Here is a 16,710-nt window from a genome sequence, read left to right on the forward strand (position 1 = left end):
AAGTTTGCACTGTTGTAACTTCACGGTTGAGCTTCATGTGATGTTAGTAATGTACAGCTCAACAACTTGGACAAATAAAATGAAGAGAATCTTTACTGACCTTAAAACATGCTGCAAATAATCTACGAAAGCGTGAGACAAAGCTATCCAACCAAATTATGAATTAGGCACAAGTTACAGCGGTGGTTCATCCACGTATAAGGAGAGCCACTTTTGTAACACAGAAAATCTGACTTTAAGATTGACAAAGCTCGCTAACCCAGTCTTGCTTTGTAGTGCACCCCTTTGGAAACTACCTATGTATGATATGATGGTTAATCATACTGGTGTTTGCAATGGCAAATAGACAACATAAGCATCCCTCTGAAACTGTGTTTGTTGCCACTTGTAGGTGTTTATGTGGTGTTTTACTGCTTCTGAGAGAAATATCAGCATTGTTTACCAGCTCCTTTTTCAGACTTTTTGCAGTTTCGTGTAAGTATGGTAGTGCACAGTTGGCTTGTCTGAGCTTGTTTACTGGAATCAGCTGCCTAGAGCTTTTATTGTGACATTAATTAGAGCAGCGAAGCACATGGCCTATGTGCAGGATGTTGAACCAAAACTAATGAGCTAAAAATAAGGCTAAAAGCTGCAAATAGGTACCAAGTCAGCCATTCATTCTGAGTTTAGTGCTATGAGCATGTTCATGGCACACCGAGTAATTAGGTAAATAATAATCCTATGTTGACAATTTCCTATTACAGCAATATTTAATGTGAATTTTACAAACTTTCAAATTTGGACACTACCACTAAAAATTAACACAGTCTTTAGTGTTCTCATGTCACCAGTGCCATCTAATACTATGCTGTAGTGTCCTTTCGGGACAACCCCTCTATCACTGGTGGCTTTAATGCAAACGTAAGGAAAACTCAACTGAAGGGCCAAAACAATGAGTGGCGTAGCAACACTCAGTCAGATAATAACGTCAAAATGTATTCAATATAAACACATGAAGTGTACGAGTTAGTAAAAAACCCCAGCACTGAAATACGAGCAGAGTTTTCATAACCTAAAGATTAATGATTGAGGTTGTAACATTTGGCAGAATTCCCAGCAGGATTCATCCACATTTCCAAAAGGGAGGATGAAACTTGAGATTAAATTAAGTAAAATATTTATATTAAGTATAAAAGTCTTTTTGAACTCTTCACATTCAGAACTGGCCCTTTTAATCATGCATGATTCAGCTCCGCCAAAGGATATGTTATTAAATGGCACAAGGCCACAGCTGAATAATTAATTTAGAATTTGTGAAACGAATTCTTACTTTCCAAAGCATGAACAGACCCCGTACTTTATATATAACAGATATGTGCATGTGTGCATACAAACCTGAATAAGTTGTTGGTGTGCCACATTTCCACAGTAAAATGTCTGCTGGTTGTCAACAAAGCCTGGAAGCTCAGTCTCCTCAACTTCCTCACCACTCAGCATCAACACTCTGGGGGGAAAACATACTTTTGAGATAAGATGCGCATTTTCAAAATTGACCCTGTCCTTATCTGGCATTCTGCACAAACGCTCACCGTGTCTGACCCACAAAAGACAGCACCAGCATGTCATCTGTCTCTCTGCCTGCCTCAGAGCGGAGAGGCCACAGACCTTGAAGGGAATTTGAGAGTGTTAGACTGAAAAAGTTAATTTCAGCACCAATTTGCAAAGAAATAAAAGAAATGCAATATCAAGACGGTGCCCAATGTTAAACTATTCCATTTGTCAAATGTTAACATGTTGGAGGATGTACAGGTTGCAAATCACTCTCGAGGAGCCATTGATTACCTAAGTAAATAATTGCCTCTCATAAAAGAGGCCAGGGGCAAGAGCCAGCAGCTAACTCTTTTAGGGCATAGATGGTCGATAAAGAGCTATAAACTAACAAGTGTGAGCAGACCTTAACTGGCCTGTGTGTCTCATTCAAGCACCGGAGAAGAGTCCTTTGAGAGACACCTAATTTTCTGGGATTAAGAGGTGTCTGCTGTCGTTAAAACCTGACGAGCTTCCTAAAATTGTCTGCTTACCATAGCAGACACTGCAGAGCACTTTGATTTTCTAAATTAAAACAAATGCCTCCAAACCAAACCTTGGCAATGTTCCTGTTATTTAGAAAGTGCAGAGGGAAGACCTATGACATCGGAGCCATCTGTTCCTGTTCAGGTGCCAAACCTGAATGAGCAACAGCTGGCATCTTGGCCAGCAGAGGCAAACAGATGTGCGGGGTGAAGTGGCTCTACTCTGAAGTCAGTAGAATATTAAGGTCCAAATAAAGTCAAGGCTCGAGAGGGAGATGGCTGATGAGACACAGACTTACACACACAAAACACACAAACCTTTGATTCCTGGCAGGTCAATGCTGGCATGCTCATGAATTCCAATGCCATTGCGGATTATCCGAAGAGAGCCCTCTTTAAATGCACCTGAGCATGTCACCAGCTGAAAGCACCAAAGAGAGACATTAAGACAAAGATTGAGATATGTCGCTTTCCTCCCCCTTTTTGTCAATTAAACAACACATTATTTCTGCTTCCAACCAACTATTATGTTTTTGTAAAGAATAAATCCTTTCACACAATCTATAACTTTTTATATATTCTAACACATCATTCACATCTGTAACAAAACTGTCCATTACAGTCACTAATCACAAGGGAGTGAGCAAAAACTGCAAAGATCTGAACTCAAGGACATGACTAATGGGACAAGAAACATGAGCAGTCAGTCATACCATTTTACTCCCAAATGAAGTCATTTAAATAATATGGCTATGTTGTAGCGATGTCTTCATGTTTCAAAGACCCCAGCAATTAACTTGCTCACTGCATTGTTGTTATAACTATTCAGTTAATCAGCGATTAATTTTCTCCATTAGTTTCCAAACTGTAAAACGTGATAACATTAGGGATGCACAGATATATCAGCCTTAAGTTGGGATTGGCTAATACTGGGTGTGCTGAATGTTATGAGCCAATTAGTAGTCAGTAAAAGATATCCATCTGCTGCTGTGGTAGCTAAAGGTTCAAATTCAGTGTAATGAAGACATAAAAGACTCTGAAATAGTTAAATACTTTTGTTCTTTGTGAATACGGTATTAATGGGCAGAAACACAAAAACAAAAAAATAACAATTTCATAGCTTAAAGATTTTGTACTAAATGAGTGCTTCAGTGCCAAGAGAAAGCAGTTTAAAACAAACAAACAAGCCCCCAAAATGTTAGTATTTTGGTTAAAATTCAGTCAGACACATTATTATCATTAATGCTAAAAGACCTAGTTTAAGTACTTGTCATAAAAAGTCATAAAAGTGCAGAAATCCTTCTTATACGGTTTCGATAGTAAAGCAGACATCAATACAACTAAAATGTAGTTTGTAGAAATTGTGAACTGGCTCACAGTAGAGCGTCTCTGAGACTGCCATTATAAACATCACGCTGTTGAGATCCAGCAGCCTCAAGGTAAATAACTGCCTGTACAGTATGACTGGAGAGCACCAGAATGTTATTTATGCATCCAGTCATGGTACACTAACAGGATTAATACCACAGCCTGCATAATCTCAGCGTCTACCACCTGCCACCCAACAGTTTCCTCCCAATAGAAACAGTCATGATGATCTTGGCAACCCACCTCGCTCCCTTGAGCATGTTTTCGAATGCCCTCACACACTAAGCCACACTCTCATGGGGCCGACTGCCTTTTCTTCTGTTGCACATCCATGAGCACAACCCCTATTATGATTTATCTGAGAGAGGTCGTGTTATATTTTCTCCTGCGCCATGTGCGTCAATCCTCTGACATCTTAACTGCGTTGCAATGTGTTTGCATTAATTAATCAGGGTCAAATGTTTTCCAGATTTGCAGCTAATGGCAAATTAAAACAATTGTGACTGGATTTATTTCTGGCCCTTGAATTAGAGAGAATGGATGAATGCAGGCAGTGGCTGATGCTGCGCTCGTCTGTACCCAGTAGAGTGGCTCAGTGCTCTAGTGGACCACTGCCTTTGGAACCACATCAAATACCCTGAGGCCTGGTGTCAAACTCTGCCAACAAAACCTTCTGCATCTCCCTGTGCCCCAGTGATTCAACACAAAGGAGGACAAATGTTCAAATTAGAAATTGGGGGGGTTTTTTGTGGGTTTTTTTGTAGCAGATACCTGCAGTTATGTGTTGAAGAACATGCCAAAAGATGGTTGCATTTTAACATAAGCATTATATTTTGAGAAATAAGATAACATTTTCTGGATTTGTGGCTCCATTTTAAATCTGGCATTACCATGCAGTACAAGCTAGATCACATTGTATCCAGAATACAAATGGTTTGATATCTGCTCAAGGTAAACAGAACTAAGCACACACAAGTGCTGAAGATGATGGATTGTTGGGATACATGCAGACAGGGACAGGGTCTTCACCGTCAGTTTGAAAGGGTGTAAATATTATTAGAGGAAATTACATTCACAGCAATCTGGCTTTGTGCAATGGAATAAGAAAACCAATTTAGGTTTGTGTAGCAGAGGTGCATTTTAACATCCAGTGTAACTGCAGACCAGCTAACCAACATCTAGACTCGGCTAGGTGAAAAAAGGCACCATACATAAGAAGAACAACCACATTACATACAAAGCTCACAGGAATCTCCTGAGTGCACTGTACGCAGATTTTCTGGCTTTTGCAAGTTTGTGCTCTGAGGCATTACAAGCTCAATTCTGCTGAGAAGAACACTGTTAACATGGCCCTCGAAATCGCTGCATTGGTGGTATAAGCCGAGACTCCCTGAAGGCTGTGACAAAGATGATAATAAGGAGGAAAACTCAGAGGGAGACTCAACATAAGGCAAGTGTATCCAGTGTCTGCTTGAAGGGTTTTCAGTAATTACCATGTCACATATAAACTCTCTAGCAAACACCCCCACCCAAAAAAATTAATTTGATTTTGTTACTGAATATGTGATGTAGCCTTTATTTGCTCTGAAGCTCTGTTTTTTCTAGAAATAAAGGATTAAGCATGTGGATTTTACCTGGCCTTGGCCTTGCCTCTCAAGGTCAACCACACACATATCCACAATAGGGCCCAGATTGGTGAATGTCTCCATCACAGCCACGTATGAGCCTTGCTCATTGCTGTCCACGTTGAGCTGCAAATAAACAAAATTGTCTTTACAAAGGATGTAATCTGTACAATTTCTCTGAAAATCACACACGGTATGTCAAATTACGATGATCTTGGAGGTTATTAATTCACTATTTACTATACTTGCTTATTATATTTAAATTTAGTAAACCAAAATGCAAACATAAAAATAATAGAGCAGAATAATGAAGAACCGAGGGAAAAAAATTAATTTTCAAAATTAATTTCTGAATCAGTTCATTAAGTATTTCCATTGTTTAAAACAAGGTATGAAAAACACTGCAGGATTTATCACACATTTCTACACACATCTACTAAAAGTTTAACTTCTTTTAACTTAGTTTACCTTTTTTTTTTTTTTTTTTTTTAACCAGAGGAAAAAAACCCAGTGTGTTTAAAGTTATTTTCAATAACAAAAAACAAAAAAAAAAACAAGACTCTTTCTGCTTACCTTTACTAACTGGGAGTCGCCTAATCTAGAGCCCACAAACACAACACCGTTGTCCAAGTAGGTCAGACATTCAGCAATAGATGTCTGTCAGTGAAGGGACACACAAACATTTCAGCCTCTTGATCATAGCACAGTGGGGCTGCAATTTACAATCAGTTACATTTTAATCAATATGAAAATGACTTTGCTGATTAATCCTCTACCAATAATTGTCAGAACTTAGTTTGAAAAAAGAAAAGAAAAGAAAAGTCACAAATATGATTTTTTTTTTTCCATCTGAAATTAAAGATTTTGACCTTTTATACATTAAATCATTAATAAAAAAGAATTAACCTGATGATAAAAAACCCTTTTTTTCCAAGTATAATCCTCTAACAGGAGAATCAGAAAGGTCACCTAACGCACGACTGTTCAGCTAGAAAATTAAAATAACTTTGGCAGACAAAAGTTATTCATGTAAAGTGTAAAAAGAAAAGATTTTAAAAATTGAATTATTGTATTTCATAATTAAATGTCAGTAAATCTAAGTAATGTAAAAACAAACAATGTTTGTTATTAAATTTACCCATCACTGTGTACATGATTTTAGACATATTGACTTAATAAAGCGTTCTGTCTGACATTTTAACATACAGCTGTTCCTACGTGTTTATTGAACAGACTTGTCCTAATAGCAGTAGACTTTATAATAATCTAAAAAGCAAACAGCTCCCAACTCAAAAGCACTACTAGAGTAAAACTAGAAGACTAGCAGGAAAGCCTTTTCCATCTCTAAACTCCTCAGAAAGTAATTAAAGAAAGGTGCTACAAACCAAATGTCGTCTGCCTTGAACATGAGCCTTAGCTTCAAGCACAGTATTGAAATACAATCATTACCTAAATCAACTTTAAAGGGATAAGTGACAGCCTGGCAAGCAAGCAACAAAGAGGTGAGATAATTTGTTCTTATCTTCTGTGCAAGTGTAGACAGATCCATTAGCTCAGGGGCATAAACCACTAAAAAGTCAATTGTAACAAAAGACAGCACAGAGATGATGAGAACAAAAAGCAGCGGTAAGAAAATCAGAAAGAAACAGAGAGGGTCGTTGAGCCAGGAAGTGAGAAAGTGATGGGAGAAATGCCCGAGGAAAGGCAGGTGGATAAACAGATGGAAGACAGCCAGCAATACCTCGGCCTAAAGAAAAAGAGAAATGAAAGACCTCTCCAAGCAGCTCCACATGCAGGTCTTTGAGCACCACTGTGCCGTCCATTAGCTCCTCCTTCTCCAACAGCAGCATAAAGAGACGTCCCTCCATGTCACCGAGCAGGTACCGTGAGCCATTGGGGTCCACGCGGTTGTGGCAGACAATGGTGCTTTGCTGTAAGCGAGAGCAAGACACAAACACATCAAACACAATATGACCAACAGTGGTCAGCCAACACCTATAAAAGCTTGATTCTAATAGGGTCCACGCTTTAGCAAATCAACCATTAGTCAACTATTTATATTTGTGTGTGCAGGGAAGTAGCAGTGCTCCACCACCAAAGCACTTCTTGGAGTATTAAAGAATTCAGTATTATGTGTACACCATTTTAGGTACATTGCAAAAACCTTTCATGTTACTTTAAAAGATCTTTTAAATTGCATGTGGGTGCACAGCAATACATGTGCAGAGAAGGAAGCTGGAAAACTAAGTTGTCAGTGCTCTCTGTTGGACAAACTTTGCAATAGCAACAGTATTTCTAAACACATATTTTGTATGCTTGTAGAGAAATATCATGTCACTGATGTATTTTTGATATGCTAATATTCCCCAGGAGTAATCTGAAGCAGACTGATTTATCAGCCATTCGTACAATAATGTAATGCCACTCTTATATTGTCTTATCAGTGTTTGCTGTCATAATGTATCATGCTGTTTAAAATATGCTTTCTAAACTTTGAAAAGGTATAGGAAAGGACTATCAACTGAGGCTGTTGTAAAATATTTTACAGTACCTTCACTTTGAGGCTCGCTTTCAGCTTTCAGCATTGAGCTTTTCAAAAATTCTTACTCTAAACAAAACTGAGCAGCACCAAAACATGTTAGGAGATTCAAATAATACTCCAGATTAAAGCTGGCATTTAACTCCCGTAGTGTGACCGAGTTTGTTACTTTCTTTCAAAAGGAGATATTATTATTGTCAACGACTGCTGTATATGCAGAGTCAATTTCTCACTTGATCAAACCTTTACAAAACTCATTTTCACAATCACCCAGCCTGTAGCATTACTTAAAACTTTTGTCAAAAACTTTTATTTTCACAGCTTTGCAAACTTGTGGACTCCTCTTGACTGAATGGCAGGTAATTAGCTGGTTAGCTCTGACATGTGAAACCAGTCTACTTCCTCACCAGCTACTGTAATGCCCTAGATGAGCTGAGACATTTTCAGCAGACCTCCGTGTTGGCAGAAGCTTTGGTGTTCCACATTCATTTTTCATTTTGGTGCTCCAGAGTGACAATTTATTAATTAGCTGCCAAAACAGTTCTGTTATACATCAAAGGATAAGCCTCTGTGTTTTCTTGATACTTTTGAAAGGAGTGTGTTTGAACTGAATACAAATAACATATTAGGTGAAAAAAAAAAAAAACAAATTAAAAAAAAAATGTGGCTTCAATGATCACTTAACAACTTTCCTATTACCTGTTCCTATTCAAACACTAGAAAAGCTGGACAATGCTACCGTGCAGTTGTAGTAATGAAGACACGAGAGCTTGAATTAGAGAGGGAAAAAACCCTGACAGATCAGTAGGTCTGGAGGATGTTTTAAGCTATTGATAAGACATGAGAGGAATCTGTGTTTGAAGCCACCATTGTGTTGCATTTTCATTTGAGGTGTTAACTTTATTTTCATATGGTTCCAAAGTCCTTTTAGAGGCAGATTTTGCAACAAGGAATCCATCCTGAAACAAACCCACGGACTTATTTGAGCAGTTATTTTGAAGAATGAATTACATGAACTTTGATTCCTCTATAACATGAAAAACTGATTTAAATGTTTCCTGTCCTTTGTTAAAAATATTGCTTTAAAAAACCCTTTTCTCCTAGATGTTATCATTTTCACCAAAGGATTATATGACTAAATTTCTCTCTTAAATTGTCTGTGGTGGTACTGATACAGTTACTACTTCTTTTTCCATTTTTGCTTCTATTATAATCCGACATCAACAAAAATAATCAAGGGGAAAAAAGCTAAAGGGACAGCATACTTTGAACAATGTTGGTTAGTTATGAATATGATAGTAAAGTGTATCCCAGTGATAGCGCTGCAGCTAATAAGCGCCAAGCAATGCAATTAAAAACAAGAAAATGTCAGGAAAAGGGGAGTGATAGAGGACAATACCAGAAATGAGGCTCATGCCATCATGGGTGAGATGACACACCAGGGCCAGGAACACCAAGAAAGTATCCAGAGAGAGCTCCAGGATTTCTGCTGTACAGCGGGACCTTTTCTCAGGGAGAATTGGAAGTACAGTGGTCCCTTATTTATCTCAGGAGTTACGTTATAAAAATAACCTGCGATAGGTGAAATCTGCGAAGTAGCCAGCTTTATTTTTTACAATTATTATAGATGTTTTAAGGCTGTAAAACCCCTCACTACACACTTTATACACTTTTCTCAAACAGGCGGGAACATTTTCCCACAATCTCTCTTGTTTAAACTCTCTCAAAGTTCAAACCTTCGTAGAAAAATAAGTCCAGAAATAGAATGAAACCAAAGATCAAACCCTGTTTTCAGGTCCAGAACATGGGAATAGAGCAGCTGCCAGAGAATTCAACATTAATGAATCAATGGTACAGAAGTAGAGGAAGCAAAAAGAATGAGTGGAGTAAAGTTGGACTTATCTGACTGTTTTGTTTTACTAATGTGCCTTATAATCTGGTGCACCTTATGCTCCGAAAAATACGGTAAGTTCTACCTCATCTTCCTCTGCCTTTTGGGTGCTACTGCACGTGCCTTAGATGGTGCAAAACGTTTCGTCGACATTGTTGTGTTTGTTGGGGAGAAAACTTAAGCATACAGTACAGCACTTCAGAGTCACACTGCTAGTGATCGAAGATTTATGTAAATTTGACAAGCTGAACTCATTCTGTACTGTACAGGAGACACAGCACGGAGGAGATTGATTGACAATGGTCTACAGCCAATCAGGACGCAGAACACAATGCGCTGTTAAAACCCCCTGAGGAAAAAAAAAGCATGCGAAATTGCACAAAAAAAATCTGTGAAACAGCAAAACCGTGTTATAGTGAGGGACCACTGTAGTTTTTTTTCCTCCTTCACTTTGATCCTATACCTTTAAAATGTTGTGTTATTATACAAATAGATGTTAACAGACTACAAAATCCAGTAAAAACAGTAAACTTGGTAAAAAAAGAAAAACACATTTTGAAATAAAACAAACAAACTTCCAAGCGGAGTGGCAATGCTCAGTTGTAGAAGAATGGTAGAAACAACCCATCATTATGGAAACAGGCCATAATATCAGCGATCAAAGAAGGGGAAAGAGGGAACAGAGTAGGTCATACAGACCCATTTCTAGATCACATATTATAGAATATTTACTTGAATAATTCCAAAAAGACCAGAAAATATTTGACAGATTCTGGAAACAAAAAACAAAAACAGGATTTTCACGCAAGACAATGTAAGGCGAGCACTGCAACTTGTTGATATCATGAGCAATAGTGGTTCAAAGTCACTGGCCAGCACTCTTAATCTACAAAGGGCCCATGACGCTGTACAAAGCCTATCTTAATCAGATTATTCATCAAAAAAAAAAATGTAAATAAAAATACTATTTAAAATGGAATACCAATAATATGATGTACCTGGGGGCTAATATCCCAAAGAATCTAAAAAACTCTTTAAATTATGGCCACATCAAAAAAAGAAATAAAACTAAAATTTGACTTAATAGTGATGTAATTTAATATGATTTAATAAATGTAAAAGTTCTATACCGAAGATGAATATCTAGGTAATTAGTTGGGTAAAATATGATGCAAACTTCAAACTTTCTTGGGGACTTTGTTGGAAAATTTCCAACATCTCAGTGAAAACTACAATTTAGACATACATGATTTGTTTAGATACTTACAGGTGAAGCAACACTTTTATAGAAATGCTAAAACTATTGGGGAATCTGATAAGAGCACTGTTATTATTTGGGGCACTATCCACAAGAAACAGGTATCTACAATTTATACATGAATACAATTTCTCATGAAATATTCCACCTTATACATCAAAATCAAATGGGAGAAGAAGGCAAATGTCACGCCAATAGTTGACGATCGATTAAATATGTGAATTAAATGCCAGCTAGTGGAGAGAATATTCATGAAAGAATTTTATGTTTTATTGCTCCAAAAAGAAAATTCCTACAAAATAGCAGATATGACAAACAGTAACACAACCATATCAGGTTTTGAGATTGACAATAGTTGTGTTATTGTATATTTAAGTAATATACTCCCTGATTATTACATTCAAAACAAATATTTTACGAAAGTATTACTTATTGACAGTAAAAAGGAAATAATAGGGAAGTGGCTGGATAAGGAGCCACCGACTAAAGACTAAGCCTGGTTCAGCCAGAGGTTTTATCCAGTTAAAAGGGGAGTTTTCCCCTTCCCACGGTAACAAAGTGCTTGCTCATAGGGATTTGTCTGATTGTTTGTGGGGCTTTCTCTGTTTTATTGTAGGGTCTTCCCCTTGCAATATAAAGTCCCTTGGGAAGACTGTTGTTGTGGTTTGGCGCTATATAAATGAAGTCAAATTGAACAGAGATAATGTTAAAAATGCCCACTGTCATGGTCAACTACTGACTACGTGTGCCTTATTGTATTACTCCTGGGGTTTTTTTTGGGTTTTTTTTTAAAGGGCCCACACGTGAGCCCACTGTGAAATTCCTAACCTATAACGAGATAAATATATGTTAATATTTCGATAGCTGGTACATCTTCCTTATTAATGTATCACAAATTCCCTGACTATCTACAGCAGATATATGATCAAGTGATTACCTATATACTTTTAAGACAAACAAGCTTTCCTGTTTCCAAATGGGTGAATTCATCAAAAGTTTGAATCATTAATGAACCCTGAAAAGTCAATAATCAATCATCCTTAAATTGGGGAGATAAGTTAATTATTAGGATAGTCAACAGGTCTAGCAAAGATATTTGTTTTAAAATGAAGATAATGAAAACAGTGTAATTAGAAGATTCCTAATCTGAATGATTTCGAATTTTCTTTTCGTAATTCATGAAAATGTTCTTCTAAAGAGCAGCGAGGGAGGAAAGAACAACCTCTAATTATAGAAGCGAGAAACCGTTGAGGGGCTCTTGGGCCTTGAGCTCTTTTAAATGCCAGTAGAAAGACTACAACTAAATCTTGATAATACTAAAACCCTGAGGTATTGGAAGCTTAGCACCGATAAGAGTCATAACAAAAGAAAGCACATGTACACCTTAGGGTTTAAAAAATATAACAAAACAATCATGCTTACAAAGTGTGATTCTGAAGACAGCTCTACAATCACACCCTTGATTTCACACCGTTTTATACACAAGCTTCAGATTTGGGCTCATGTTCCCAGACAAGCTCGATTTAATTAGTTTGCTTCCATCAGCCCAATACTAACAGCTATTTTGATGCATCACTGAATTAGATATAGGATACTTACTTGTGATAGGGCACTACTACCCGCTCTGCAAGTGACTTCACCAACTAACTCTATTTTGACTGCCCCTGGTACAGAAATAGTCTATTTGCTGAGACTTACAGTGCTTAGGCTTCTAACAGCCACAGTCTAACTCAATTCTACATTATTGCAACTTAAATGTTTACCTAGCTTCTTTTGAACAGCTGAACGATCAAAATATCTAAAGCAGAAGTGTGCTATCTGTTATCATTACCTTGATAGTGGGTGGTGCAATGGCCAAGTATTTGTCTCCATTGTGGTAGGTGATAGACTCTTGTCCTATGATTATAGCTCCACCAAATGGCTCAGGGACTAAAATACAAGAACACAGACAGAGTGATTATTCTGGGAAGTTTCTGCTATTTTGGAGATGTTTACAGCACAGAAGCTAATATCCTCTGCATTACCAGTTATCAGTAGTGCTGTGGGTTAAATGTATTCAACAATTGAAATTATTCATGACTTGTAAACTAAACTTACACACTTATGAACTAGCAATTCATAGCTCACATCCTTGTGTTTTCACACAGCAGTTTTCGTTATTATCACGGCTATATGTTGAGTTAAATAGTTGAAGTACCTGGGATCACCATTGAAGCCTCAGCCTCCACATTCTCCTGTTTCCAGGGGCCTTTGTTAAACTCCTTCTCCCTCAGAGAAACCTCATAGGTCTTCACATGGCGTCCCTGAGGGTCCTATGAAACACAACACATGGAATAAAACCGGTCACTAATTGCACTTTGCTACTGTGCATTGCTTAGTTACCATAAGCTTGAAACCATTCTCCCGGAATAAATAAATTAAATAGAAATGTCCCGGATATATGAATTTTTCAACATATTCTTTTTTTCCCATTTCATTAAAGGCACATTCCCACATTCTGTACTGCTCATGTACCTGGTAGATGAAACAAACAGTTGGAGCCTGGCAGCCATACAGAAAGTGAACGTCGATGACCTGGAGCTCCTCCAGTCTGATGTTGAAAGCTTTGAGCTCACGGTTGTCCCTGTCCAATGGGATCACCTTAAACAAGCCGTCATACAGCCGCAGGCCAATCATGCGGCATTCTGGGTCTACAATTCCGATGATACCCGTCTCTGACGGACGCCCAATACGATCCTGCAAAAGAGCATTGGGTTAGGAACTGTTTAGCACTGGGAGTGTATGAGAAAGCATCACATTATGTAGCACATAGCTAGTTACATTTTTCCAGCTGTTATAGTCTAAGAAGTCCAAAATGTCACTGATATAAACCACATTAAAGAATACAAGAATTCTGAAATGTTACCTAACGGTGTTTACCAATTTAAATGGCAAATGGATAATTTAAAACAGTCTAAATTAAGATTTATTAATATGAATGTAGTGGAGCTAAAAAAGAGTGAACTGCTGCATTCAACCAAGAAGAACAAAATACATACTGCCCTTCATATGAACACACCATAACAAATAGAATGTCCTTACAATGTGGCTCATGTCTATAACAATATTAGTGTTGTTGTCTCACCTGGACATTGCCATGGGCTCGGGTGATGATGTCAATGCTCTCCCCGGTCTGTTTGTATTCTAGGATGCAGGCGTTGTACTTAGATGTAAGAATGAACAGCAGGTCTTTGCTCTCACCCTGAAGAATGAGGAAAAAGGCACCAGAGTTACATGTTATACACCTGATCAGCCTCTGTGAGCCCGATTAGAAGACAGTGCCTGCATGTGTCATATCCTATTTGTAATGTGCAGACTTTCACTATTTTTGAGAGGCAAAATTTGCACCCTACTTTGTAGATGATTGAGAAACACACCACAGTACAAATCATTTATGGTGCAGTTAAATATATATTAAATAACCAGACCACTAACTAGTCGAGCAGGAAAAATAATTCAAAGTGTTGCCGACTGCACACAAAACCCCTTACCTTGGGCCTGAAGAGCTCCATAACAGCAATTCTGCCATACATGCCCACTTCTTTGACGGGCCTCAGGCCCTCTGCTGTGACCACATAGATTTCCAAACGTGTGTTTTTAGCTATGAGCAAATTGAGGTCTTCAGCAGAGGTGAAGTGACCTGCAGAAAAACAATGGTTACATTATGTTCAATACACTGGTTTTAATGTGAGAGTAGTGGGCACACAGAGAAATTAAAAATGTCCACAAATATCACTAAATTGGGGCATAAATATTCTGGTGCTTCTCAAATACATTTACATATCAGCTTAACTGCTGATTTTTAATGCTGTCTTTAGTCTTTAGCAGCTTAAAAACAACTTACAAGGAAATTATCCAACTTCCTTAAGTGTTCTAATTTATCACAATAAGGAAAATCGCAAACGGTTACTTGTGTTCAAAATGGTCTAAAATAATATATCTTGGCCAAACTGGTTCATTCCATTATCTACTCCAACAAATGTAACTGTGTCAGAGTCAGTGCTACAATCAACGACCTACCATGAAAAGTAGTAATTTCGCAAGTTCTTTAAACATCTTTACACTCTGATTGCACTTGGCAGTATCAATTATCAGATTGCTTAACAATAAAAGTAACTTGTAAGTAGATTTCACGTCTAGACTATTACACGTGAGTATTCATCTCAATTCGTCACCTCATATCATCTCGAGGTCTCTACTATCGCCATGAAAAATAAAAAGAGAGTGAACATGAAGAGATGATGCATCCTACGCAGCCATTTCATGAGTGCATGTCAAACTGTAACTTTAATGTGACAGAATTCCTATTGGTCTAGCCTGAAATACAAAAAGACAGCAGCATAAGCGTCTCTATGAGCTTTAATGCATCACGGTTTTTGTGAGTCAAATGAACGAAAACGTAATCTAGCTTAACTCGTTTTAAGTGGGGCACTAAGTCTGTGTGATATGCTAATGTTTGTGAGCAGAGGAAGCGCATTTTGATCCGCTGCAACTGACGTGCAGGACACAGCTAACGTTACATCAAAAAGAAGAAGCAAGAAAAAAAACGTCTGCCGTGTGTATGCTAAAGCAGACGTGACAAGAGATGTGTGTGTTGAGACACGCATACAAACGAGCAGAACCTATGTGACAAGTAAACCGTTGACATAGCAAAACAAGAGCTAGCGGCTACTACAGGCCCGTTTGGAGCACTTTAGTTGTAGCGCGGGAGCAAAGCTAACATGCAGGTGGCAAATGTTTCCTTACTGCACAACGGCGAAAAACAGCGCGGATTTACCTGTGATGCAGGCGTTAACCGCCGTAGGTTTCTGGGCTGTTACAACGTAATTGTAGGACATTTTTGACAAAAACAAAAGACAAACACCAGAATAGTGTTTAATCTCTCTCAAGTGACAAAATCATTGATAATAAAGCTTCCGGAAGTAGAAAGCTGAGCTCTGTAGAGGTCTGAGATTGAGCGCCGCTAGCGACGCGGAGGACTACCAGCAAGGCAATGATTTTATTTATTTGTCCAACGAAATACGCGGTGCGTTACATTAAACGGGAAAAGCATTAGTCAATCGCTAAAAGAAAATATATTCATATGAAATGTACAAATAAATAAATAAAATGAAAGTACAACTCTGACCACTTAGGTGATCAGTAATTTAGCTTATATAAAGAGCTGTAACGCTGCAACAAAATGGTGTTGATATTTTTTTTAATGTTGCAAAAACTATATAAAACGGTCTCTTTTGATACATCCTGCTCGAGATATTAAATTTTTGCAGTTTTATGGGAAGAACACAGAAAAAGCAAATTAAACTCCCAATGCCTCAAGGTATTTCACACACAACAGCTTAAAAACGAGTGCGCCACCAGGATGTTTCCCCTGTAGTGAGCAGTGACCCCTGCTGTCTCACTAGTACTATTACAGAACAAAATGTTTCCTAAATGTTTTCCTGAATAAAAGCGAGTACAAAATCGATTCTCTCACATGTGTAATGCCTGTAATACGAAAGATATTTCTTTAATATTTGTTTTTGAATATATCTTTGCAGAAGAATAAGATATCTGCGTTGAATGACGCTGCATTCATGTAATGACATGCATAATAGGCTATTCATGTACTATAATATTATAATATTAGCTGAACCTCTCACAAAAAAGCACTTTGAAGACAGGTACAGTGAAACAGGGCACTACTTTTATGAGTTGATTGAGTACATGTATCCATGTATCATGCTGTGCTTTGTTGTGTGTTGTGGTATATATGAGCACATTAGGACAGATTCCTATCAACCGCGTCGCTGAACTGGTAACAGTAAACTTGAATCTGAAGTTAATTTTGCCCTTCTTGTTGTATATTGTTCAGCATTTTCGAGTTCACGTTGAACCCACCATATCAGAGCCGCCGCCTGTGAGCGACGAGAGGTATCGTTGCCATGGAAACGCGTCCC

At 37.9% G+C, this 16,710-nt stretch overlaps 1 protein-coding gene across 3 annotated transcripts in view; it reads right to left on the reverse strand.

The window, feature by feature from the left end:
- Nucleotides 1-16,709, reverse strand: part of ddb1 (damage-specific DNA binding protein 1) — a 52,105-nt gene extending 35,396 nt beyond the window's left edge. The window contains exons 1-12 of one of the 3 annotated variants that reach the window (XM_085459766.1): nucleotides 16,652-16,709; nucleotides 14,263-14,411; nucleotides 13,857-13,973; nucleotides 13,247-13,468; nucleotides 12,930-13,044; nucleotides 12,564-12,661; nucleotides 6,817-6,975; nucleotides 5,618-5,701; nucleotides 5,054-5,170; nucleotides 2,370-2,472; nucleotides 1,569-1,644; nucleotides 1,375-1,483 (exon numbers count right to left, since the gene is read on the reverse strand). In XM_085459766.1, coding sequence (XP_085315892.1) covers nucleotides 1,375-1,483; nucleotides 1,569-1,644; nucleotides 2,370-2,472; nucleotides 5,054-5,170; nucleotides 5,618-5,701; nucleotides 6,817-6,975; nucleotides 12,564-12,661; nucleotides 12,930-13,044; nucleotides 13,247-13,468; nucleotides 13,857-13,973; nucleotides 14,263-14,304 — 1,242 coding nt within the window. In that variant the 5' untranslated portion in view covers nucleotides 14,305-14,411; nucleotides 16,652-16,709. Of the gene's footprint in view, nucleotides 1-1,374; nucleotides 1,484-1,568; nucleotides 1,645-2,369; nucleotides 2,473-5,053; nucleotides 5,171-5,617; nucleotides 5,702-6,816; nucleotides 6,976-12,563; nucleotides 12,662-12,929; nucleotides 13,045-13,246; nucleotides 13,469-13,856; nucleotides 13,974-14,262; nucleotides 14,412-14,946; nucleotides 15,061-15,548; nucleotides 15,697-16,651 lie in introns of those variants that run through there. The other 2 variants (XM_085459746.1, XM_085459756.1) reach the window with 2 other exon arrangements.
- Nucleotide 16,710: the final 1 nt, after the last annotated feature.

This window comes from Copadichromis virginalis, linkage group LG1, assembly GCF_057382275.1.
Source record: "Copadichromis virginalis isolate Kocher_CV1m ecotype Utaka linkage group LG1, C_Virginalis_male_GT1.1, whole genome shotgun sequence".
NCBI lineage: Eukaryota > Metazoa > Chordata > Actinopteri > Cichliformes > Cichlidae > Copadichromis > Copadichromis virginalis.